Here is a 25,821-nt window from a genome sequence, read left to right as displayed (position 1 = left end):
TTCATCCAGAGCATGTAGAAGATGTAAATTACTTTGTTTTTTTGTGAAATAGCTGATTTTTCTCTTCAATATAGTCTCATGAAATATTATTAACCATGAACATACTTTAATGAATTATAGCAATGGGATACTCATAAAATTCCTTGTCATTAAGGTTTAATAGTCCTTGTGACAAAATAGTAAAAGTATATGAAAAAGTTCCTCACAAAGAAAGAAATCAGTGTTGACAGAAGTCTCACCTTTGCTTAGTATGAGAACTTCTGCCAAGTTTATGCAATGCCTTTTCATTAAATCTGTATTAGAAGGACACTAATGGCACCATGCTGGTTCCATGCTGCAAGGTATGCACTGGAGTACCACACTACAGCCCTTTTGAAAACGAATGGAGAACATGTAAATTATAAACATTAAGTGTGGGAAGGCGGCAATGGGGGGAGGATGGGGAGGGGACCACCCATAAAGAAGGGGAGGAGGAGGGTTAGGGGGGATGTTTGCCCAGAAACCGGGAAAGGGAATAACATTCGAAATGTAAATAAGAAATACTCAAGTTTATAAAAAAATAAATTGTTGGTTAAAAAAAATAAACATAAAGTGTTAGTATATATGCTTCTCTAATCAACACAAGCACGATAGATTTAATGGGGACTAAGTGCTGTGATGCATTTTTAAATTTTGAGAGATGTGTTGTATGCACTTTTAATACTTGTGTGTCCTACCAATGTTCCTTAAAGACCACCCAACTGGATCTGCTGAATTTACTCAGCTGATCACAGTGCACAGTGGAGGCGTAAAAGTCTCTCAAGAAACATTTCTGGGTGAATTAATGAATGTGTTCCATATCCTGGTATTGTGAAGGAAACACACGCATATCTCAGGTATATTTACTATGCAATAATAATGAATTAGCAATGTCCTGTTCTCGTTTATGGTATGCTAGATCCTGGTCACTCATGCTGTACACACTAATCTCAATTATATTTATACTATCATATAGACACTCTTAACATACCTACAATTCAATAAATATCAAAGAATTGTTATATGAAAATTCCTGGAAATCTGATCCCCAAAGCCTTTAACACAATGTAACCAAGAGCTACAGACATTAAGCAGCTTCCACAGTCTATGAAACAACACTGAACAGGCAAAATTGAACTGAGGTTTAAAACCTCAGCTGGACAAAGATAGAACTAAGAGGACCATTCAACAATCATTTATGTTATAAGTAGACACCAGAACGTGACCCTGGAGTAGTGTCCAAAGAGTCAGTGTGAATATGTAGTGACCACTTGACTAATGGACTTTAACAAATGCAAGCTAAGATTTGATAAAATGTTGGTCCAGAGTTTAAAAAAAAATACCCTTAGTTGGGAAGAAACCCAAAGTTAATGTCTTCTTCATGTTCAGGTTCTCAAACCAAACTTGCTGAATAAAGTTCTGAGCTAGATTCTTCATAAGAATTTCTCTCTTTAACTCATTGATATATCATGTCAACTATCTTCAGGATATCTTTAGTCTTCCATTTTCTTATAAATACAGCTATGAAAAAACACAAGTTTTTATAGTCTCCCTGACAAAAATCAGATTATGAAGTTGACCTATTTAAGACTTAAGTACCTAGAGTAATGACCAATGCATGAGAGTGCTTGATATACCCCTGAGCCTACAGGAATAGACTGATTCCAGATTTGAATGGGTCCTTAGGCATGAAGCACTGCCATTGTGTCTGTCTTGTGTAGACAGTCGGGTGCAGACATAGCCTTGTTTACTTGGAATCTGGTCTTGTTTTGAAGTCTAGTGTGCAGTGAGAGTCTCAACACCATGCTGACTGTAGCTTAACATTTCTTCATCTCTGCTCCACTGTACTGACTTTCCTCAGCCTCACCAACACTCAGTCCTGCTTCTGTTTGTGAGAAAGGGTCTGAGGTTCTAATCTACAGAATAGTCCGATCTTCACAACAACAGCCATGCTGTCTGAAGTGAAATTCTAAGTCACATCTGAAACTGATGCTAGTGACTGGACTGGGCTGCTTCCAGTAAAGCTTACCTCTCTCTCCCTGTGTACCTATTACTTAGGTACCACTTGTTGCAGAAATGATAACTTCCTCTACCTCACAGAGCTTTTCTCTACTCTTTCTGGGGCTTGGATGTGGAAGTCAAGCTCATTGTATCTATACTGGAGAATCACAAAATAAAAATATCCTGGGAGCCTTTTCTACCTTTCAAAATTAAATTCAAATTTCTTTATATATGAACTGATGAGTCCTTCCCGTCATTGGAAGTTCCATATCTCATAGCCCAGGTGAAGATTGGATTGTGGTAGTGCTAGCTCAGGGACTGGGCAGCACTGAGCTTCCCTGTGGCAGTCCAGTGCCTGTGGAGAAGAGGTGTGGAAGACAGAAATAACAGATTGTATTCGGTCAAAGACTGAATATCAAGGAAAATAGTGACATGAACTCTAGTGAAGCTGACAATTCAAATTCCTATTTCACTTCCTATTGCTTAAATATTGTATTCCAGGGAAGAAGAGAATGATGTTTATCTGACATATAACCACTCATGATGGCTTCTGTTTCTATTCTATTCATCCACTACCTTCCTGCAACTGTATCTGTAAACAAATAGGATGCCTGACATGAGACAGAATGCAGAGTATTAAGTCCTTAGTGGAAGGTTGCTTTAAAGCTCTGATAACAGACTACAGGACAGCAAGGTTGATAAAGCACATAAACATCCTACATGTTGAGCAGGTGATTTAAATAGAGTTTTTAGATTAGATAACAAGTGTGTAAATTCTTTAAAACCAGTACACAGACTGTGCACCCTTTTGCTTTGCTCTTAAAAGGTCCAAACTCAACCAACTAATGACATTTCCAAGAAGGCAGGTTGTGGCTTAGTGTGAGCAGAACTGTAAAAAGAATGAACTGATCTATAAGTACGATGCTGTGAATGGAAGGGACTCCCCTTTACGTGGAAAGATGCCTGGACACTTAGAGCTGAAGATTTGATCAGAAAACTGTAAAGGCACCCTGCAGTCATTGGCTGATACACTGCGATGTTGGACACTACTTTCCAGGTCTGATCTTTGTTTTGTAGGTTTAAAAGTTTGTTACCTGTACCAAATCTCTTTGGGTGACACAAAGCACTCTTGACATTTACGCCTTGACAATACTTGATTTTGGCTACAACATGGTCAGTGGTTATCTGTGTTCAGTTTCCTGTGTGTTTGTGTGTATCACAATGTGCATGGGCCAGTGTATCTCTACATAATCTCCATAGTTACTGGTCAGGATACATGTTTGAAGTTCTTTTCAAACACCACATGTTATTACATGTTTCATGCCAGTCCACTAATTTAGTATTGCCCGCCTGCAGTAGAACACTATTCAAACTGCAACATTTAATCTTCTGTCTGAGCAAGGGGTGGGTGGGAGATTCTCAAGAATTCTTTTCTGATTACCTTCCCTGTGCCCTGTATTTTATAATCCATTTCTTTCTATTATACCACGCTCTGTCTTCAGTATCTGGGCTAGGAACTTACTATCAAACCACTTCAGGTACCAGACCAGCCTCCTGCCCCACATGTTCAGCTACAGGAGCAGTAACTCTCTGACTCAGGTATTGTCCCCTTCACTAGAACCATAGCATCCCACACTGTCCCACAGGCATTTCCAGGGTGATCTTCAATACTGAGAATCACTCAAAACAACACGATGACATTGTCAGTATACTGCCACAAAATCATGGTTTGAATCCTGCTACCTTTTCTTTTTCACATGAAAGTCTAAATTGACAAGTTGCTTATTTTGTGCCTCAGTCTAAGGCTGGGTTTCCTCTCCTTGTCTATCTTCCAGAAAGTCTTCCTAGTGTTGAAATCTGTAAATTTAATATGCTGTACATGTTCAGATGAGTGAATAGATGCCAATGAAAACAATCAATAATAAAACATGCCTTTTCATACATTTAATGTTTTATATGCTCCAACCAGGAAGGTGGAGAGTAAGACCCAGTGCCAATTGCCCAGTGGAATATTGTCATTAAAAACTGTACACTGAATCCTGAGAATCTCATTCAATCATTACTCACCTAGAGCTCCAGGAGAGAGAACCATTTCATTTACTTCCCTAGATTCTGTTGGCTTGTGAGACACATTTGAGACTCTCTGTATCTAGAAAGGTTCAAGGTAGAGTTACTTCTTTGGTGTACTGATATCTTTTATGGGGTAGAGGTCTTGGGACAGGGCTCCCATCCTGGAAAAGTCATGTCTAACCTTCAAAGTAGAGATTTGCCCCTATGCAGCCAATGTTTATCCTAACCAATAGAGATCAGGTTGGACCTGGTAGTTTATCAGAGAACCTCTGGACTTTAAGGCTATCTACACATATCCTGACCCTCAGAGCATGAATGAACACCTTAGTTCTGTCCTGGGGGCATTGTGTATTCCTCCTGACAAAAAAACTGTTCATCAAGAATGTCCTTGGAGACCTCTGTGCCCCAATGTGGCAATTAAGTGCAGTTGGCAGACTCTCAAAGACCTGTCCTACAGATCCGGCTATTCTCTATGCTGCACTCAAGCTAACCTGTGCTATTCAGCATGCTCACAACATTCCTCACTCACTCTTGAGACTCTGCATATTGAGATCCTCTGCTTTGGCCCAGGTCCTCTCCACAGTCAGAACAAATTCCATGTTTCATTTGGAATTTGACTGCACATCTCCTTCAATGGACTCCTCAGACAACATTTTTATTTTCCCCTATGTGTGACCATGAGCCAACTAAACATTTATTCCCTTGATGAAAACCTTGAAATGAAATGCAGAATATGTATGTCACATCCAATAGTTAATGCATTCTTTCTCATGTTTATCCTGTTTTATCTACAATAAATCTTAAAACCAATATTTTCTGTGGTAATGTAGACTTAGGCAGAAAAGGGGAGATTTTAAAGGGGCCAATGGACAACCAAGACACTTAGAAAACTGCTTTAACTGCTTTCAACAAGTTCTAAATCTTGTTTCTTTTTGTTTCTTGAGACTTTGCATCTCTGCAAAGAGGAAAATCATAAACGAGGGAACGTCTCTCCTTCTAAAGGGAAGATGGGCCTTCAGCTCTAGTAGTTGCTGCCCTTGAAGGTCAAGGTTGGTCAATGTTTTCTAGTGAAGAACCTTTAAAGATAAGCATGTGATCCCTCAGGTGACTCAGCACCACAAGGACAAATACACATTTTTGTTTAGATAAGAAGGCTTTCTTTTCCGCCTTGATTTATATTATATAGTAACTTTTTAAAAAATCACTGAAGAGTACAGTATAGGGAAAATTATTTGTCTCTAGTGGAACCTCACTGGGTATACAAACCATGTTTAAGGCAGGCCCATGCCCAGCAGTTGATGCCCAAAACCAGGTGAACTCAGTGGCAGAGGATGTTTCACTCATACCGCTGTGTTCGAGCTTTTTTTTTTTTTTTTTTTTTTTTTAAACCTTATCAGGCTCTTCCTTTTCAATTTTCTGTTTTCACAGGATTTCTCCATAGTCAATTGTGTGTGTGTGTGTGTGTGTGTGTGTGTGTGTGTGTGTGTGTGTGTAATGTGTTTCTTGTGCTGTCTGTTTCATTTGTTTGTTTAATTCTTTAATGAGCGAGAGAAAGAAATGAGGAGTGTGGATTTGGGTGGTTGAAGAGGTGGGGAGGATCTTGGTGAAGTTTCAGAGAGGGGAAACTGTGGTCAGAAAACAGTACGAAAAAATCAATTTAAATAAAAACAAGACTTTTTGCATTAGATGACAGTAACTACAGTGAACCGTAGCTATTCAGCCTGCAGAGACTAAGGACTCTGGAGTGCTCAGCTCTCGTGGACATTTGTATTAGTCTGATCTCCCCAAGAATGCTCAGATAGCATTGCAGGAGAAGATTTAGGAAGATTGTAAGAGACACAGGCAGTGGACACCTGTAGTGAAATAGTATTTTCTGGATATGGAAGGGTTATTGCACACATGTGGTCAGACTGGATAAGATCACATGCTCAACCTAAACAAGATCACATTGGCCAAAGTGCCAGCATGGAAGGGGAGGGCTCATGAAGCCCCACCTCTAACCGAGGAACTATTGACAATTGATCAAAAAGCTCAGTTTTTTTTCAAGGATATATTTCTGGAGAGTCTGCACATGCTCTCACAGATGGTGATGTACACATGCCATAAAGGCAAGTAAGTAGACACAGTGGGTTTAAAACCAAGGCACATGGAATTGGAAGGAAAAGAAGTAAAGTAGTTAGGGGAGGAGCCAGAGAAGGCATTGAGGGGAGAGTTTATCAAACACATTATACTCATATACGAACTCTCAAACAATAGAAAGAGATTTTAAATAGTCATTAAGTCTTTGATAGCAAATTTTTCAGGAGCAAAAGGAGTTATTGTTATAAACGTTGGCCTTGAGCATAACTGATTTTCAAAATTCCTTTGCCTTCTATGTGGTGAAACCATGAGACATGGCATTGGAAATCCTCTCCTAAAAGTTAGAGAATGTTTCTAGACCTGAATCTTACAACTCCACATGGCAGACTCTGTAGCATGGAATGTTGCTGACCATGCATTGTAACCCATCTTGATCCCTACCAGATACAGCAACTTTGCTCCCAGCATGACTTCTCACTCTAGTTCCTTATCTAAACATATCATGGATAGCCCACTATGAATGGGACTTTATAATCTCCTATTAAATACTCCAATGACTATCTGATTCCAGAAAATTAATGGCTGAGTTCACCTGTCCTAATACAAATAACAATTCCTAAAATTTTACAGCATATTGGATAACTGTGGTTGACAGCATTTAATTGTACATTTCCAAACAGCTAGTTGAGATGATTATGATTGCTTTCAGGACAAAGAATAATAAATGTTTGAGGTGACAGACATGCCAATCAGCCAAGTTGATCATTGTATACTGTATCTGTCCATTGGAACATCATGCCATACTCCAAAACTACTACAGGTCTTAGGACTAGGCTTTCTCAAAATATAAAATAAAATAGAAATAATGTTGGCATATAATTATTAAAGCTGAAATTATGTGAGAAAATGCAACTTTAGGCATGCCTATGCAGTCTGCCTTTTCCTGGAAGCAGGAAGCCATAATGATAACTTTGACTTAGTCACCAAGACTGGTCATGTAAGGTTGTAATGAATATGAATAAACAAGCCCACTAAAGTAATACTCCTCTTAAGGCTGATTTGTACCTACAGGTATGTCTCAAATGAAGTCACTAGAATTTACTACTCAGAGATTGGTTTGTTTGCCAGTCCTTTACAAATTATTTCTTCTTTTCCTGAAAAGTATAAAAAAACGACTTGTTTCAGCATTTTCTTGGAAAGTTACACTTCTATAAAGTTCTTCATCTATATATAAACTAATCAAACTTGTATGCTTTTCTCTTGACAATCAGCTTTGTATGAATTGGTTTACTCTACACAGCTAAAGAAACCAAATAAGAACCAAGAGGTGGTCTCAGGAAATCTCTCCCTTCTCAATGGTATTCACAATTCCTATGCATTAGTTAAATTACACAATATCAAAATGATCTCCATGATAAAGATAATGTGATCCCCATATGACCTTCTAATAATTTAATATTCTTCCTTTGTTATGTAAGTGCCTTGAATCTATTTGGAGTACTGGGATGAGGCTGTCAAAGCTTCTTCAGAAGGATTCATATATAAAATCTGTAGCTGGTATTTTTTGCTACTTTGTGGGTTCTTCTTTCTTCCACCATCCTCCACCTTTTTTCACCCCTTCAACTCTCTAGTGCTAGATAGGAGAAAGAAAAAGGGGAGAGAAAAAGAGTAGAGAAACAAAGAGGGGGAGGAAAAGGAAGAGATCCCTGAAATTAATTTCTTCTTGTTTCTTCATTGAGAATAACAAACCACAAACTACAACATCCACACCCATCCCTAATGACCACCAACTACCAACCTTGCTTTTCAGGGTTCTGGCATTTATATAACATCTGAAGAGTTTCCAGAATTCCAAACATCGCGCAATTGCAGAAACTATCTGCAGCTGGCATAAACACACCTCTGTTAGAGCACGAGGCAAATCAGTCAGCTACTACAGACAGTCGGAAGCAGCCCCATATCTGGGATTAAAACAAAAATACCTCCTTATAATATTTCTGTGTTTGGAAGCCAAATTCCATATGCTGAGTAAAGCATCTCAGATTTTGATCTGATTTTCCTGGGAACAGAAGCCAGGAAACTAGAAGGGTAGAAAATGTCAGGAAAGTTAGAAATAGCTTTAAGCAGTTGGGAGGGTATGACCAGTGCCACAGTTACTTAGGAAGTAGGTGGTAATGACTTGTGTGTTTAGGCACAGTGTTATCTGTGTAAGGAATCACTGACTTGGTAAAAAGTAATATCACATTTAATTATATCTCCTGTCATTGGTCCAAATATTTACAGCCCATTACAACTTTTCCAAGTACATTCTTGTGGAAAATGGTGATATAAATCACAGCTTACTCTGTTTTGCATGAAGAGCACAGACACAGACCTCTAAAGCATCTTAATGTATGTGTACTCAAAGGAGGGCTCTAAAATCCTGAGAGCTACTGAGCTGTTTGCTATGACCAGTGAAAGATAACGATGGGATTCTAGACAGATGAGAGATACTACCACAGAAAAGTTAAGAATTCTTCTTCACCCAAAAACATTACCCAAACCTGAATCTGTGCCTCTATCCCAGCATCTTCCATAGAGCCCCCTTCACTCCGTCCTTGTTCCTCAGGGTATAGATCAAAAAAGGATTGAACATGGGGTAATAATAGTATAAAAAGAGGGACAAAAACTTTCCTTGCTTTCAGAATAATTAGATGGACTGGACAAAAACCAATTGAAGATAATGGTATAAATACCTGAGCCATAAAAGAGAGAAACCACTATGAGATGGGACCCACAAGTCCCAAAAGCCTTTCTGCGCCCAGCCATTGACTTGACTTTCAGTACAGCCTTAGCAATGTGAACATAGGAGCCTAGTATCAGTACTGCAGGGCAAACCAAGACTATTGTTCGAGCCACAAACATCTTAACTTCTGTTCCTCCTGTGTCCTCACAGGCCAACTTCAGGAATATGGGCATCTCACAGAAGAAGTGATTGATTTGATGGCCACAGAGTCGCATGGCCATCACAAGCCCTGTCTGGATCAGAGAGTTCACAAGGCCTCCCACCCAGGAGGAGATGGCCAATGCCCTGCAGAGGATGGGGTGCATAATGCTGGTGTAGTGGAGTGGATGACACACAGCAGCATAGCGGTCGAAGGCCATTGCCACCAAAATCAAACATTCTGTGGAGGCCAGAGCAAGGAAAATGAAGAGTTGTGCCACACATCCTCCATAGCTGATGATCCTGTCGAGTCCGTAAAGGTTGATCAGAAGCTGGGGCACGGTGCTGGTGGTGTAGCAGAGGTCCAGGAAGGACAGATGGGAGAGGAAAAAGTACATAGGTTTGTGTAGTCGTAAGTCTAGTCTTGCAAGTATGATGATGGTAGTATTGCCAAAGATCGTCAGGGAGTAGAAAATCAAAATAATGACAAAAAGAAAGACTTGCAGTTGAGGCCAATCTGAGAAACCCACCAAAATGAAACTCTCTTGTGAACTGGTGTTGAAATTTCCCATAGCCTTTCACTTGCACAAATAACAAACTCTACTCACTGTTTCCTGTAAGGAGTGTGGGTTAAAACACTTTCTATAAACACTAAAAATGATGCATGTTATCTTCTAGTTTGCTATTCCATCCTCTCTGTCCATTCTTCTTTCTATTTTGTTCTTCAGATAAGAGATCACTGGTTTAAGGTGTTGTGGTCCTTGTTCGAATTCCAATTTTGCTGTCCAGATTTTGCCAAACAACTCAATCCTTTCTGTCCAATGCTTCTCTTTTTCTGAAAGTAGACAAATTCCACATTGCTTCCCTGAAAACACTAAGATGCAAAATACAAATGCAATCACGCTGAAAATCTAATGTTGGTATTTGATATCTGCTGGGAGACACACACACACACACACACACACACACAGAGAGAGAGAGAGAGAGAGAGAGAGAGAGAGAGAGAGAGAGAGAGAGAGAGAATGAGACTAGTAGGTTGAATACACATCAGGTTGGGCCCTAATCCCAACACTAGTTGGGCAACCCAAACCAGACTAGATGGGAGAAAGCAAAATTTGGGTAGGAGGGTAGAGAAGATGGTTATGGAAGGATTTAGGGGAGGGGTGAATATGTTAAAAGCACAGTGTATGAAATTCTCAAATAATTAAAAAATGCTGTTGAAAATGTGGGACTCATGGTGGAGATTACTAATAAAGAATTGTCTAGCATGTGTAGGATCCTGTATCCTACCCCCAGCACTTAAGGAAACTAAAATAAACACATAGATAAAATGAACTTTACAAAAATATGGCTTAAGTTCTATTCTCCTTGGTTCATCTCTTTGATTTATGAAGAATTGTGCAAATAGCTAAAGATCCGAATTATCCAGGCCAAGGTCATGAACCTGACCATAGTGCTTATCTGCTCCCCTTCGCTGAGCGTACACGACCCAGACAGCACTCCCAGAAGAGTCACCCCTTCAGCTGATCTCTGTCAGAAGGGCCAAGGAGAGAAAAGATCTGTCCTGTAGGGAAGCAGAATGCCTTGCGATCCATATGTGACTCTCCATGCATCACCATGCCTGGAACATGTTCCTACTTTCTACCCACTGACAAAGCCCACCTTTGAACTTCCATGGAAGAGCAGTCTTCCCCTCTCAAGCCAAAATTTCTTTGTACAGTTTCTATATACACGTACACACTGCTTTTCAGTTAGCAGCACAAGGATTTTACTTGTCCCCGCCTTATCAATGATGCCTATAATGAACTCACTAAAAATTTTTTACACTTCCTTGTCTTCTTCCAATCCAAGAAGCTCCTAGGCACTTAGGAACATGGCCAGTAAAAAAAAGTTAATGTCTCTTCTTACAGTATATAAGAGGCATCACCTTAATGCTAATTTCATTCATGGCATTTAGTAGATATTAAAAAACTTGACTCTCCATTTTCATGAAAATCTGTATTCTGCACCTTTAAGAATTAACTATGAATGCACCTTCATAAACTATATTAGCAAGGTATAGACAAAATCAATCATAAATGGGCATTTATCATAGATTTAAAATCTGAATAGCACATAGGAAAGCAGAAAATGACGTTAGTAACCAACAGAACCTTCACCCATGCTCCACACAAGCAATTCTGGCAAATTAACACACTCTCCTCTTCATTGAGTCTACGCTAATGGACATCACCATCAGTGACTTAGTGCTGGAATGATGACCCCAGGAAGGTACTTGACATGCTGGAAGCCTCTGAGGGAAATAAAAACAAAAAGTGAATTGTGAGAGAAAAGGAATATACACATATTGTAACCAGGACATCTAAGAAGGGTTTGAATGACTGACAGTTGAGTACAGGTATTTATGAAGGTGATTGCCACTCCTCCCCCACACTCATATGAACTGCCTTCTCTCCCTCCACATACACATATGGACTTTATCACCTGTTCTGTTTATGCATAAGTATAAAATCCTCTATTTTACAGGGTTTTGATGGCAATTAAGTTCTGTGAAACCCTTTGAAATGATAAAAAAAAATGTATATATAGTATCGGTTTACACCAGCAGTCTGTGTACAACTAAGGTTGAAGTGTCAGGTGTTTAAGTCTTTTCTATTACTAATTTACCAATTCACTGCTTAGGGGAAGTGAGCTTTCAGCAAATTTAAACTTATTAGTAAGTACATCTCATGTCTAGTGCCATGCCTGCTTCCAAAAAATACCAGAAATATTTGTTTTCTTGAGGTAGGAAAGAACACTTTCATACTGCACAATTAGTAGCACGGAGCTTTATGGTCTCTGCCCTGTCATTGTTGCTTGTAATGACACATAGACAGCTTGTGAGATGGATATTCGGAAAGAAAGATACTGGTGTCATAATCCTACCAGATTGCAACAAAACAAAACAAGATGCTGCAGGTCATAAAGTGGCTACCACATATGTAAGGCAGAATTCCGTTTAGCTTCAGAATTTCAGTTCGACACAAACAGAATGGAAGAGATGGAATTGAAAGCTTTCAAGTCACCCAGACGAAGAGTACAAAATGAAAAGGACCCGGGATGGATTGACCAAAAGGTACAAAAAAACCAGCTGTGCTAGCAGAAGCCAAAGGCATAGTGAGTCATCGCAATGAACATTTGCAAGGAAAGAAGTGTGGACAAAAGGGTATACAGTGGGGCACACCATGACATACCACAGCTTCCACAATAGGATTTTTTCTCTCTGTTGGTAGGGAAAGGTTGTAAGGGTGGAAGATGGGTACAGGGGGAAGGGGAGATGAGTGGGATTGGAGTGCATGGTATGAAATTCACAAAGAACCAATAAAACGGCTTTTTAAAATGAGCAGTGCTGACTTAACTATGGAGTGTTATCAACTGCAAGCTAAGCCTAGATTAAAATATGGTGGTACACAGCTTGGGACTATTTGGTTTAGAAGGTAACCTGAAAATCATTTCTTCCCATAGGTGCCTTTCCACGACTGTACACATTCTGAAACCCAGGACTTGCTCAACGAAACCTCTGTGGATTTCCTCAGCCTTTTGTGTCCTTCTCCATTATGTCCCTCAGTTACTCCTGCCATGTCTAGGTGTAATAATATCGTTTTCTCCTTCGTCTATCATTTCTCCTCTTTCTGGCCCAAATCCTCCATTTATTTTCCCTCTGCCTCATGCAACCAGATCTGGAATAATGTAATTGGGTATATTCACCATTTCTGAAAATTAGATCCGTAAGTTAACCTATCTCATTCAATCTTTTGTTTCTTGGTGTTTAGAATAGTGACTGGTACATGAAAGCCCTTCCTTCATAGATCCTTGACTCCAAAGGACTTCCTCATACCAACTTTTTAGCAGTTCTTTAGGAGAGAGCATGAATTCTTGTAGCAGTTTCAGTATTCCTTAAAAAGTAGGCTGTGATAGTATCCTAATTTCTTGAAATCTGTTCTTTTATTTGGCAATCTGGTGTGCAAAGTGAGATTCTCAATATTCTTTGAAGGTGAACACTTTCCAACAATCCTCTCTACTGGCTTTTCCTTGTATAAGCAAGATCTTGATGCATGTGGTTGCTTATAACAGCCATCTTTGGGGGGATATGTACTGCTCTTTAATTCCCAGAGTCCTGCAGAAGGCACTCTGATCTATCCCATCACAACACTCATGTTTATGTGAAATGAAGTGCCCCACTAAATTTATCTTGAGACTGGTGCCATCAGTTCCTAGTGCCCCTTGTGTGCACACTGCTCATGTATCTGACACCTCAGTCACTCAGAGTTTTTCTTCACTCTTTTTTCTTGACCTGGCTAACTGGGGCCTTCTCAATTACACACACATTCTAAAAATTACAAAAAGAAAATCTCTTGGGAGCCTTTTGCATCTTTCAAGATCACTTGTGAGCTACTCATCACAAGAGTGCAACACAGATGCCACACATCGCTCCTTGTCATACATCTCATAACCCAGGCTGATTTTTACCTTTGTAATCCTGGCTCGGGGACTGGACAGTACTTCCCATGTGAGCCCAGAACATGTGGGTGAAGATGGGACAGAGGTGTTAGGGTACCCATATATAGACACAGATCTTTTCAAACTGACTACTCTCCATACACCCAGGAAGATAATGAGCTTCAAGTTCTGGAGTCCATATTCAAATAGAGTAACTCTTTAACAATTTGTATTTCCTTTCATATTGTATACATCTTTTATTCAATAAAAAATAAAATTAGGTTAAGCAATGCAACAGGTCCTAATTATTAATTCTTGCATCTCAGCCACCCCCTAGCTTCTCAAACATTATTCTGCTATAACTTCACACCTTTGTGGCTCAGTGTGAAAAAATTAACATAAAGAAGTATAAAAATAGACTGTCTAGAAAAAAATTGATCTTTTCAAAAAGTCAAAGCCTCCATATCAAATTCTGAAAGTTGAACATTTCAGGAACTTAGAAAATTGTTTCTCCATTAACTGAATAATTGGGAGGGTTTCAACCCTCCTGCTCAGCTGGGATTTTGTTTTAATTTTTCTGATCTCAAGTTTTTAAAAGTTGAATCCACTATTCCTCATCTCCTTGGCACACGTAAGGCATTTTGACATTTATGTGTTTGCTTTCTGAAATATAATAGTCAGTAGTCATCTTTGTTAAAATATGTGTTTACGTCTGAACATGTTCACATACCTGTGAGCCAGTGCATGAGCTCTGTAAATAATGCTTACATCAGCAATCAGGAAGAGTGTTCATGTTATAGCCTTCACGGGAGCCTGCCCACATTTTAAAAGCCAAGAACTCACTGTATAGTCTAGGAAGGCCATGACCTCACATCCTCCTGTCCTTCCCTCCCAAGTTCTGGGATGATAGGCTTGTACCATGGCCAGCTTGCTGTCAACTAATCCCATGACATTTTCAGATTACAGTACAATAACATTTGAGTAGTGACATTCAATCTACCTCAGCAAAGGGCATGCTACACATTTCTTCCCATGTCTCTATTGTTCAACCCTGTACTCATTTAATCTGATTTCCCTTCCAACTCTTATGCCTGCATGTGGGACTCTCTTGCTACTGTTTGAAAGGTTAACTTACGTTCAAACCTTTCTAGCCACCCGAGTGTCCTACTAACCCCTGTTACCATCAATTCTTCTATAAACTGTCATTTCCTGATCTGGACCATATTCCTTTCTCACTAAATATTACCCCATATCTCTTACATTTCCACAAGTTTTTATGGTGATTTTTAGTATCTCAAAGACCTCAAGTGCCACTACAAAATTTTCTAGTATAATACCAGATAACCAAGGTTTGAATCCAGTCAGTCTAATAGGCAATGCCTACATTGAATTAATGGTTTAATGAATTAACAGTGACTCCTGATACAAAATGTCAACTCCATCTAAAATCAACTCCTAGTTTTAATCTAATCTTCTAGCTGGTCATCCTTGATTTCACTTCAATAATGTTGACACACCCTGCTCTCTATCTTCTGAGTTGGAGAATATTTTCTACATGTTGTGAATAGTGAAATGAGCGGATAGAAGAATAGATTTTAGAGAAAGCTGACTAGTGATTAAAAATGGTCTTGTTTTAATTTAACATTTTTTTACCCCCGAACCAGGCAAGGAGCAGAGGGAAATTCTGTTTTAGTTACTTAATGTAATATTTCTTGATTCTGTTTAAATCGTAGACTTGTGTACCCATATAGTCAATACTCACTCAGACTTCCACAAAGGAAACTAGTGCACTACCATCGTCAAATTTCTTGATATCAAAGGTGATGTTTGTGACCCATCTACAGCTAGAGATGTTCTGGGTAGAGTTGATTTACACAGTAGGGTCCCAGCCTTGGATGGGAGCTCTTGTCTGAAGAACTTACTTATTTTTATGAATATCCATGATTCTCTCTCCAGGGGGACTTTTCTTATTGGTGTTCCTAACTTAGGGGGTGGCTGCATCTTCCCAGTTTGTCCCTTACCAATGAGACATGGATGGAGCTGGCATATTACCAAACCTCCTCTTAGCTTAGTGCATCACACATGCCCTGGGGAAATTGTCAGAGACTCCTTAGTAGCAGCAAAGAAAAATTGTTTAGCAAGGATGGCCTTGGAGATGTCTGAGCCCCAGGGTGGCAATTATAACCAACCAAGGGGCTCTCTGAGTTCTGAATTTCAGTCTTCAATGCTCTATATTCCTAAATGATGCCCAAGTGAAGGTGCTCTAGTTAGTATTCCCATAACATGACCTCTTTTATCTCTCACACACAGACACAATGCACCACTATTGTCCTAGGTTACTTTTTATTGCTGTGATAAAGCACCACAATCAAAAGCAACTTAAGAAAAGTTTATCTCATTTTACAACTCCCAGGTTATAGTCTAACATTAGGGGAAGACAGTACAGGAATTCAAAGCAGGAACCTAAAGGTAGGAAGAAGCAGAGGCCATGGAAGGATGCTATTTACTGGCTTGTTTTCCATGGTTTGCTTAGTTTGCTTTTTTAATCTCACCCAAGACCCCTGCTTATGGTAGGGGAGTACTGCCCGCAGAGGCTGGGTCATCTTGCACCAATCACCAATAAAGAAAATGCCCCCACAGACTTTCCTACAGGCTAACATAATGCTGTCAATTATCCAATTGATAGTTTTCTTCCCAGATGGCTCTTGCTTATGTCAAGTTGACAGAAAACAAAACAAAACAAAACCCAGACACCAACCAATTACCTTTCCCTATTGTCTGGTTTCATCAATAGCAAAACTCAAAAACAATTTTCATCAATATACTCCAGTTTATATACTGAAAAATTAACGTGGTTTTATATGGAGTTATACTTTTAGTAATCAGAATTATCTATAAACGTTTAAGGAATTGTAACATAATGTAGGAAAAACAGCTGTAGATTACAAGCTTTTTAAACATGAAAAATTTTATTACCATGTTTAAGACTCAATTTCTCCATCGGGGAAGTGATGATATAGGACTTATCCTACAATGCTGTTTGGGGATCAATGAAAGTATATGCAAATGCCTTGGTATGCAAGAAATTGGTTAAGAGGAAAACTTCAGGGTAAGGTGATAGATCAGAGGCTGCCTCTTTGTGAGGTGAGAGGGGAGAGTTAGAAAAAATAAAATTAAGAAGAGACTTTAATCCCTAAGAGAATTTTGAGCGTCTATTGTCAAAATTCGTATTCACTGGAATTCGCATCATGTTACCATGTAACTTGGGTGTTTGATACTGAGCTACAGGTTGTAATATGTGATCTGCTAGGTTTCAATCTTACTTTGGACCTGCCTCTCCTTCCTATGCTCCCATCTCCCCACTTTAGAACAAAAATGGTCATTTTTTGTTATTGTATGTTGGAAGAATATAAACTCATTTCTTGTTGTTTTTGCTTTTACTTTCACTTATGAGACAAGATTCCTCTGTGTAGCTTTTGAATGTCCTGGAACTCGATCTGTAGACCAGGCTGGTCTCAAACTCACAGAGATCTGCTTTGCTTCTGCCTCCTGAGTGCCAGGATTAAAGGCATGTGTCACCACTGCAGGGTTATAAATTCCTTTTTAATCTTTACAAGGGCTCATAGCCAAGACTTTGCATTGAGTCTGACAGGAGAATTTGAACTTGACCTTTTAAACAGTTCTCGAGTTAAGATTAACGGGACTCCTGGAGACAGGGTGAATGAATTTTTCATGATAAAATGGATGTGAGATTTTTGATGGAATCATCAGTGGAATGCTATAACTTCAAAGTGATATATTTGGGTTTCAGCTTGACTGGTTGATTTATAATGATTGTTCTTCTTTGACAACTTGCCTGGATTTAGAATCACCGAGGAATCAAATTTGAGCTGTGTCTTTGAATGTGTCTGTGAATACAGTTCTAGAAAGGATTGCCTGAGGTGAGTGCCTGTGGCACAATCTTTGGTTAGAGGATTGGAGAAAATGAAAGGGAAAAAGGAAGAGGAAGCCAGCCGAGTACCTGCATTTTACCCTTCTCTACTTCCTGGCCAACCATGATGTGAAACTGCTTTGCTCTTTCATGACTTCCCCCATCATGATAGACTGAACCTCCTGAAGCCACAAGCAAAGTAAATCTCTATTTAAGTTGTCCAGTAATTTGGTCACAACAATAAAAAAGCAACTGACATACAAAGACACTGATCAAATGTTACTAAAATCATAATCATGAACTCAAATTTCTTTTATTTGTCACCAACTGCCTTGACTTAGTGATACATTTTCATTGTTTTGGGTAGAATTTGTGTTACTTTCCTGACATGCTTTTATCACACATAGTAAAGTCACAAATATATAATAAGAAATTATTTATGCTCAAGAAATGCGTAGCTAGGGAAGGCCAAAGTAAGAGCCAATTCTTTAGATTCTGAGTATGAAAATGGATCCCACGTTTCCCACTAAAACACATAGCAATGAACTCAATGTACTTTGTACTAAGACTCAGTGCCTCCTCTTCTGAGGTACCCTATAGGGAATCGAGACTTTTTGGAAAAGATGCTAGCACATTTATGAGTCTTTTCTCACTCTGAGATATTTACCAGTCTCTGCTTGGAGCTAGGCACACCACCTTCCCAAGCCTTCTTTAGAATATTGTGATATAAGCCAACTTTGTTTCTCTGGCACTGATATAGAAAGATCTTCAAATCGTCCCACCTCCCCAGTTGGAAGACTCTCAGGTCTACCGAAGGTTTTTTGTTAGTGACCAATGGTCCTAAACAAGAATATGAAAGCTATAACGGAAAAAAAATGTCCTGGCCTCTTCTCTTCATCTTACTCAGAGTCTGTGCCTCTCCCTAGTACCTTCCACAGAGCCCCCTTCACATCCTTGTTCCTCAAGGTATAGATCAGAGGGTTGAGCATGGGGGTGACTATAGTATAAAAAACTGCAACAAACTTCCCCTCACTTTCAGAATAGGTGTGAGTGGGTTGAAGGTATGTGTAAATGGCTGAACCATAGAACAGAGAGACCACCAGAATGTGGGATCCACAAGTCCCGAAAGCTTTTCTGCGCCCAGCTGTTGACTTGACCTTTAGTACTGCCCTGGTAATGTAAGCATAGGAACCCAGGATAAGTGCTGCAGGGCAGACTAAAACTATTGTTCGAGCCACAAACATCTTGGCCTCGGTCCTTTTTGTTTCCTCACAAGCCAACTTTAGGAATATGGGCATTTCACAGAAGAAGTGATTCAGACGATGGCCACAGAGAGGCATCGCCATCATGAGTCCTGTCTGAATCAGAGAATTCACAAGGCCCCCTACCCAGGAAGAGATGGCCAGTGCATGACACAGCTGAGGGTGCATAATGGTCGTGTAGTGCAGTGGGTGGCACACAGCAGCATAGCGGTCAAAGGCCATGACCCCCAGTAACACACACTCTGTAGATGCCAGGGCAAGAAAAATAAGGAGCTGAGCCACACACCTTCCATAACTGATGGTCCTGTCTAGACCATGAAGATTTATGAGAAGCTGGGGCACGGTGCTGGTGGTGTAGCAGAGGTCCAGGAAGGAGAGGTGTGAGAGGAAGAAGTACATTGGTGTTTGCAGTCGAAGGTCCAGTCGAGAGAGAGCAATGATGGAAGAGTTGCCAACAAGAGTGAGGGAGTAGAAAATTGAAACGACAATAAAAAAGACAAGTTCCAGGTGAGGCCAGTCTGAGAATCCCACCAAAAAGAAAGCCCCATATGAACTGGAATTGAAGGTTACCATCGTCTTTGACCAGTGCAAAGCATAAACAATGCAATGCTTCCAACAAGCAGTGTGGGTTTCCAAATTATGTCCTAAACACTACAAATTCATAGATTGTATTTTCCATTTTGCTCTTTAGTTCCACTTATCCAGCTATTTGTCCCTTCTCATCTTTAGATACAAGACATCCATGATGCCCTCTTTGCTTGAGTTCTAGTTCTGATGATTTGTGCCATGCTTTTATTGAGACCACTCAACCCTGTGGATTCAATGTTTCCATGTCCGGAAGGAGAGATGATATATCGCTATAATCACAATACCAAGACACAGATCCAAATGCAGTAATGGGAATCTGCTTTTAAAACCTAGTGTGGGGTTGCAGATGCAGCTCATGGGTTAAGCGCTTGTCCAGCATATGCTACTCCCTGAGTTTGAGCTCTGAAAAAAAATACTATCAATTAATAAAATCTAATATGTGCCACCTGTGGTTCATTTTGTTCATCATCTTGGTCTATGTGACTGGGTATTTCAGTAGATGAGGACTTAGGAATAACGAGGCTGAGATGGCAAATTTGCCCTCTGGCATCCATCTGCTTCCTCCTGCATAGACAACACTGTCATTACGCCCGTCCTGGGCTCCGCACTCACACAACTGCCGTCTGCCACAAAGGACTGAAAAGAAAATGATTGTTACTTATGTTCTGTGTCATGAATAAGCATGGCAGAACATACTATGTTTTTTCCACTGATTTTATAATCCTGTATATGTGAGGCATGTGCACATAAGTGTAGTTACCCAAGAAGCCCAGAGGAGTGTCTTGGATCCCCCTGGACCTGGACCATCAGGAAATTGTGAGTCCCCTAAACATGGGGGCTGGAAACTGTATTCAGGTCCTTCCATAGATCATTGAGTTCACTTAATCACCGAGCGACATCTCCAGTTCCTGCAATGTTCTTCTTTGAGGTTCATGAAAGGGCTACTTATTTAGCATTTTATACCATGTCAAATGCAGTGTATAGCAAAGAAAGGTCTCATCACACACAAACGAATAGATGAGTGAATGTTTTCCATGCCCAAGCAACATGCTTAGTGGGCAGGAAATAACTTAAACTTGGTTTCTGAGCAACAGGAAGGTATTATCTCATATGTGTTATCTACCACCTACCAGTACAAAGACTGCCAATATTCCTGCCTTTTGCTTTTATTAATGTGGTCTCTAAACAATGCTTGAAATGTTTGCAATGTTTCAAAAACAGTATGATTAATGGTTATATAAAAATGTTGGGGTCATTTCCAAAAAATGATTTCAATATAATGAAACAAGGAGTCATGGATGTAAGTGGTCACTGTAATACCCAAGAGAACAAGAAACAAGTAAAATTAAACTTGTCTTCAAAACATAGCCTATACAGATATAGAATATGAGAGAACAAAACTGATGACTTAACATGCCTCTTGTGGGAGTTTGTGTGCATGCGTGTACAAGTGCCATTGTGTGTGTGTGTGTGTGTGTGTGTGTGTGTGTGTGTGTGTGTGGCCAGATGTCAGTCCTCTCTACTTACTTTTGAGACAGAAAGTCATATCACTGTTATGAATCATAATATAATATCTGTGTTTTCCAATGGCCTTAGGTGACCTCTGTGAAAGGGTCATCTGACTCCAAGGTTGAGAATCAGTGTTTTAGCATCATACCAGGTAACCAAGGTTTGAATTCAGGTACAGTATTAGACATTCCAAGACTAAATTAATAATTGTTTTAACTTGTCTAAGTCACACATAGCATTATTTCATTTAGAGTACATTCCTTCCCTCTGGCTGTTCTTACAACAAATCTTCCTTGATGTGTTGTCAACTGACCACATCCATATTCTTATCCCCTGGTTCTGATACGTACAAGTTCCTTTGCATATTAGAGCTTCGGATTTTTCAGATTTGAGTTTTAGAAAATATTTTGAATTTATTTTAATTTGACATTTCTTCTTCACATTAGAAAAATACTCTTTTAACTGTGCATTTGGATATAAATGCATGCAACTGGGAATATTATGTCATGCTGTGTCTAGTGAAGTAAGTAGACAGGCGATATAGAAGGAAAGACTATCAGAAATAAATCATAACTTCAATGTACCCAAGCCAGTTAGCCATTAGAGTAGAGGTCATCCTTGCTTATGTAATGGGATAATTATATCATGATTTTTATCTGTGAAGTTAGAGTAAATCGTCTGGGCAGTACTTACCTAATTACTAGGAACAGAACCCACCATTTATGAGCCTGAATTCTATTGGCTTCAGTAGAGATGTGAGACCCATTTGAGACCATTTTTATATAGGGATGTGCAAGGTGTATATGTCCTTCTGTGGTCCTGAATTCTTTCTTGAAGTAGAGGTCTTAGATAAAAGCTCCTGTCCTTAGATAAAAGCTCCTGTCCTGTGAAATGATTATCATTTCACACAGTTCTGCACAAGAAAAGAAGTTGCTGAAGCCCATGCATCTTTGCACTCCAAGCTTCGCTTGGTTGATTAACTGAGAATTGAAAGGATCTGATGTATTACCAAATCACCCCATGACACTATTTTTGGTGCACACAAATGCCCTGGGGACATCGCCAAGGCTCCATAGCAGCAGCACAGAAAGAATAATTTTCAAGGTGTGGCCTTGGAGACCTGTGGGCCCCATTGTGGCAATTATACTCAAATAATGGGCATTCTATGATCTACCTTGAAGTTCTCAATTCCCTTTGTTCCCCAAACATGGTTGTATTCAACATCCTCAGCACACCTCCTCCTACTCACCTGACTCTGAATTTCCTCATGCTTCCCTACTTCCACAACAGTCCTATCTTGACCCATCAGAATCCATTCCAAGACTCACTCAGGAACAAGCATAGGCTTAAATCACTTAAATCTCTGGACTCTTCAAATAGTACTCATGTATTCTAGTTACATGAAACATCAATCCAGCTAAATATTTATTTCCATGATAAAAACTTTTATGTTTATTACTTCTGCTATGTTTGACATATGAATATTAATTTTATCCACAACAAAGCTAAAGAAAAAATTTTGTCAATGCATTCTAAAATTATGTATTATATATTTAATGCTATTGCACATAATATAGGAAATATTTTTAAACTATTTATTGGTTCTTTATGAATTTCCCATCATGCCCACAATCCCACTCATCTTCCACTCTTCTCATACCTGCCCTTCACCCTTGTAACCTCCACACAGCAGAGGAAAAAGTTCTTCTGGAAGCTTTAGTATGTTCCACCGTATACCCTTTTATTCATACTTCTTTGCTTACAAATGTTCATTGCAATGACTTCTTGGTCTAGTAGGAGGCCTTTCACTTCTGCTACTCTATACATATTGGAACTTCACTGGGATTCTTCTCAGATATCCTGTTGTTGCCAGGTGTCATGGAGATCTGTAGTTTTGGATCTGTAGGACTCGCTCCTTCATGCACTCCAGTAGTTCATCAATGGGGTAGATGTTGGAGTGTGCCAATTCAAAGCCCTAGATCTGGAACTGAAAGATATCTGATCTGGTCAAATAAAAAACATTTAAAGATAAGGTATCTTGATAACATGACCATTTAGTGATGTCATGTACAATGAAAAATTAAAATCTACCATTCAATGTTTTTTAGTCTATTCACCAAGTTGAATATCTTTTACTTCATTCAGACTTTCTTTTGTGAAGTTATTAAAATATTTTGAACTGGGTGGAAATACATGTTTCAAAAGGTTTGGTTTTGTTATGTACCAGGAAAATTTGAATTAACACCACAATGAGCTAGCTTTAATGGCCATTACCAAAACAAGCAAAACAGCAAATACTGATGAGGAGACAGACGGAGGAAATCTGACAGTTGGCAGGAATGCAATTTGGTTCAGACATTATATAGAATGATGTGCATATTCTTCTAAAGACTGGAGTTATAACTGATTTATTACACAATCTAGGTGTCCCATTTCTGGGTGTATATCTCAAGGAGCTGAATCAGCATTCCAAAGAGATACGTGCTTACTGTGTTTTGCTGTGACATTATTCACACTAGTCATGATGTAGAATCACTCTGCATGCCAATGAATGGATAAATAAGAAAATGTCCCATATATGCATAATTTAATGTTACTCAGTTATAAAAAAAGGATGAAATCTTGTCATTTGAGCAAAATTGATTAATTAGATGGTAATGTTAGGTAAACCAGACATAGAAAGACAAGCATCAGACATTTTCTCATATGTAAATGTTAAAAACATTAGCCTGAAAGGAAATTAGCGATTACTAGAGTTGGCTATGAATGGAGGGGAGTGTTGATAAAGACAGGATTTTATAAGTTCATTTGATCCACATGTTGAACTATCATATTGAACCAAATTAGCATGTAAAATTAGTATTACCCAAAACCAAAATTGAAAAAATAACATATACAGTGATTGGCAAGAAGTAAACGTTAATAAAAATAGACATATCTACTGGTCTGTAAAGGTACATAGAAAAAGGATGAAATGTTAACAAAATATTGAGAGGATATTATGAGATCTTAGATGATTTTTTAAAATAGACTCTAAATTGCTTGAATATAAAACAAACCCTAAATTGCTTGAATATATCTACTTATCTTAAAAACACTTTATGGAGTCAGATTATATCACAGCATTAGTGAATCTAACATAAAAATTCAATGTTCAGAACCATAAAAAATATACCCTTAAGTGTTTTCTAGTGAGATGGCATGAAACTCAGTGTCGTGCTAATTTGCAATTCATTGATTATATGGATATGGGAACACCTTTTTCCACGGTTTATTTTCCATTTCAATTACCTACTCACATTTTTCCCCATCATAATAAGGTACTTATTCTTTTCTGGAAGAGTTAGGACATTGGTTGTGCACATGGTGTTGGAATTAAAAATGTGTGCTGCCACTACAGGTAATGCATGAAGTTGAAATTTTTGGTTTCTTTGGAGACTCAGTTGTGTCATGTGATTTTTTTCTGGAAACTGTCTTATGAGAGGATGTTTTTGCTAAAAATGTGGGAGGATGTTTTGCTGAGAGCAGATGTGGTGTTTTTCCAGAAGCAACCTGGAAAAAGGTATGTGATGTTTTGCTAAAGCATATTGTTGAGAGGACATGTGACATTTGGAAAGAGTATAGATGTAACCCAACAGATAGTGGATGATGCTGTGTGGTATTGGTATGCCTTACTATTCTTTGCTGGCCACAGTTGAGCTTTGCTGACAATGACCATGACAACAACAACACGATGACTATGACTTGTATGGTATTGGTTTGCTATACCATTCTTTGCCGGTCATCATTTGTTACCTTTAGTGGCGTTCTGGCAGCTTCTTGCTGCTTCCATAGACTCAGAGCCATTGGCAGAGCCTCTCAAACTGATGTTGCTGATTCATGAATCGTGTTTGCCAGTGGATCGAGCTGCCAATGCTGTTTCATGGGAACTGAACTACTGATATCCTGACATGGCAGATTGAATTTGCTCAAAAAGAACTATTTCTAAACAGCTTTTTTCGCAGTATTAAGCTTTTTGTTCCACTACCTCTGGTAGGCTAGAAGGGATGTCAAAACATTTAAGACCTCTTATTATAAGTAGGTTTTATTTTTGTAAGCCTAGAAGTGTGTACACTGTAAGTCCTCATCTGCAGTTTGTTTTAGTTTATTTTTCTTCATTTATAAATGATATATGAGTGATAGATAGCCTGTAAATGATAGATAGGTGATGGAAGTTAGATGATAGATAGATAGATAGATAGATAGATAGATAGATAGATAGATAGATAGATAGATGACAGACAGACAGATAGCACTTACTCATGCCTCTAATCCTAATCCATCATTCATGTTTAAGGCTTCACAATGACAACTACAATAACAAACTATGTCTACCTGGAGCCACAGACATCCATCAATACCTGTTCATAGCAGTCAATTATCACTGCTCTATACTTAGGAGTCAGTAAATTTTCCCTATTCTAGTTTCAAACTACAGGAGAAATTCACCACATGATTTGGACAAAATCTGTATATAAATCTATCCTAAAAGCAAATAATCCCAATTTTATAAATTCACAGTTCAATATCTGTCCCAAGAAGTAGGCAGCTTCCATTCTCCGGCTCTCTGACTCAGAGCAGCCATCTTGTTTCTTCACAGCAGGGGACCTCAGAATCCTCTTCTTTGTTTCAAGGTTCCCTTGCTTGAGTCAACATGTGATTTGTCTCTGTTCAGGTAATCAAACCTCCAAATTTCTAACTAAATTTCTTTTTTATTATTGATTGATTGATTGATGATTGATTGGATTTTTCAATTTACATTTAAAATGTTTTTCCCTTTCCCAGAAGCCCTCTATCTGATTCCCCCTCCACCTTCTTCTATAAGGGTGTTCCCCCTCCCCAACCACCCCTTCTTCCCATCTCCCTACCCTGACATTCCCCTATACTGGGGGCTCCAGCCTTGGCAGGACCAAGGGCTTCTC

At 39.1% G+C, this 25,821-nt stretch overlaps 2 protein-coding genes across 2 annotated transcripts; both read right to left on the bottom strand.

Moving 5' to 3' along the window:
• Positions 1-8,716: 8,716 nt before the first annotated feature.
• LOC116909551 (olfactory receptor 10-like) lies at positions 8,717-9,663 on the bottom strand. The gene has a single exon (XM_032913167.1). It carries the CDS (start codon positions 9,661-9,663, stop codon positions 8,785-8,787), a length of 879 nt encoding a protein of 292 aa, XP_032769058.1. The 3' UTR covers positions 8,717-8,784.
• Positions 9,664-18,400: 8,737 nt separating this feature from the next.
• LOC116909479 (olfactory receptor 10-like) lies at positions 18,401-19,336 on the bottom strand. Its single transcript, XM_032913072.1, has one exon. It carries the CDS (start codon positions 19,334-19,336, stop codon positions 18,401-18,403), a length of 936 nt encoding a protein of 311 aa, XP_032768963.1.
• Between the last annotated feature and the right edge of the window lie 6,485 nt (positions 19,337-25,821).

Source organism: Rattus rattus, chromosome 9 (genome assembly GCF_011064425.1).
Source record: "Rattus rattus isolate New Zealand chromosome 9, Rrattus_CSIRO_v1, whole genome shotgun sequence".
Classification (NCBI taxonomy): Eukaryota; Metazoa; Chordata; class Mammalia; order Rodentia; family Muridae; genus Rattus; species Rattus rattus.
The sequence above is the reverse complement of the archived record's forward strand: the minus strand, read 5'-3'. Positions and strand labels throughout refer to the sequence as shown.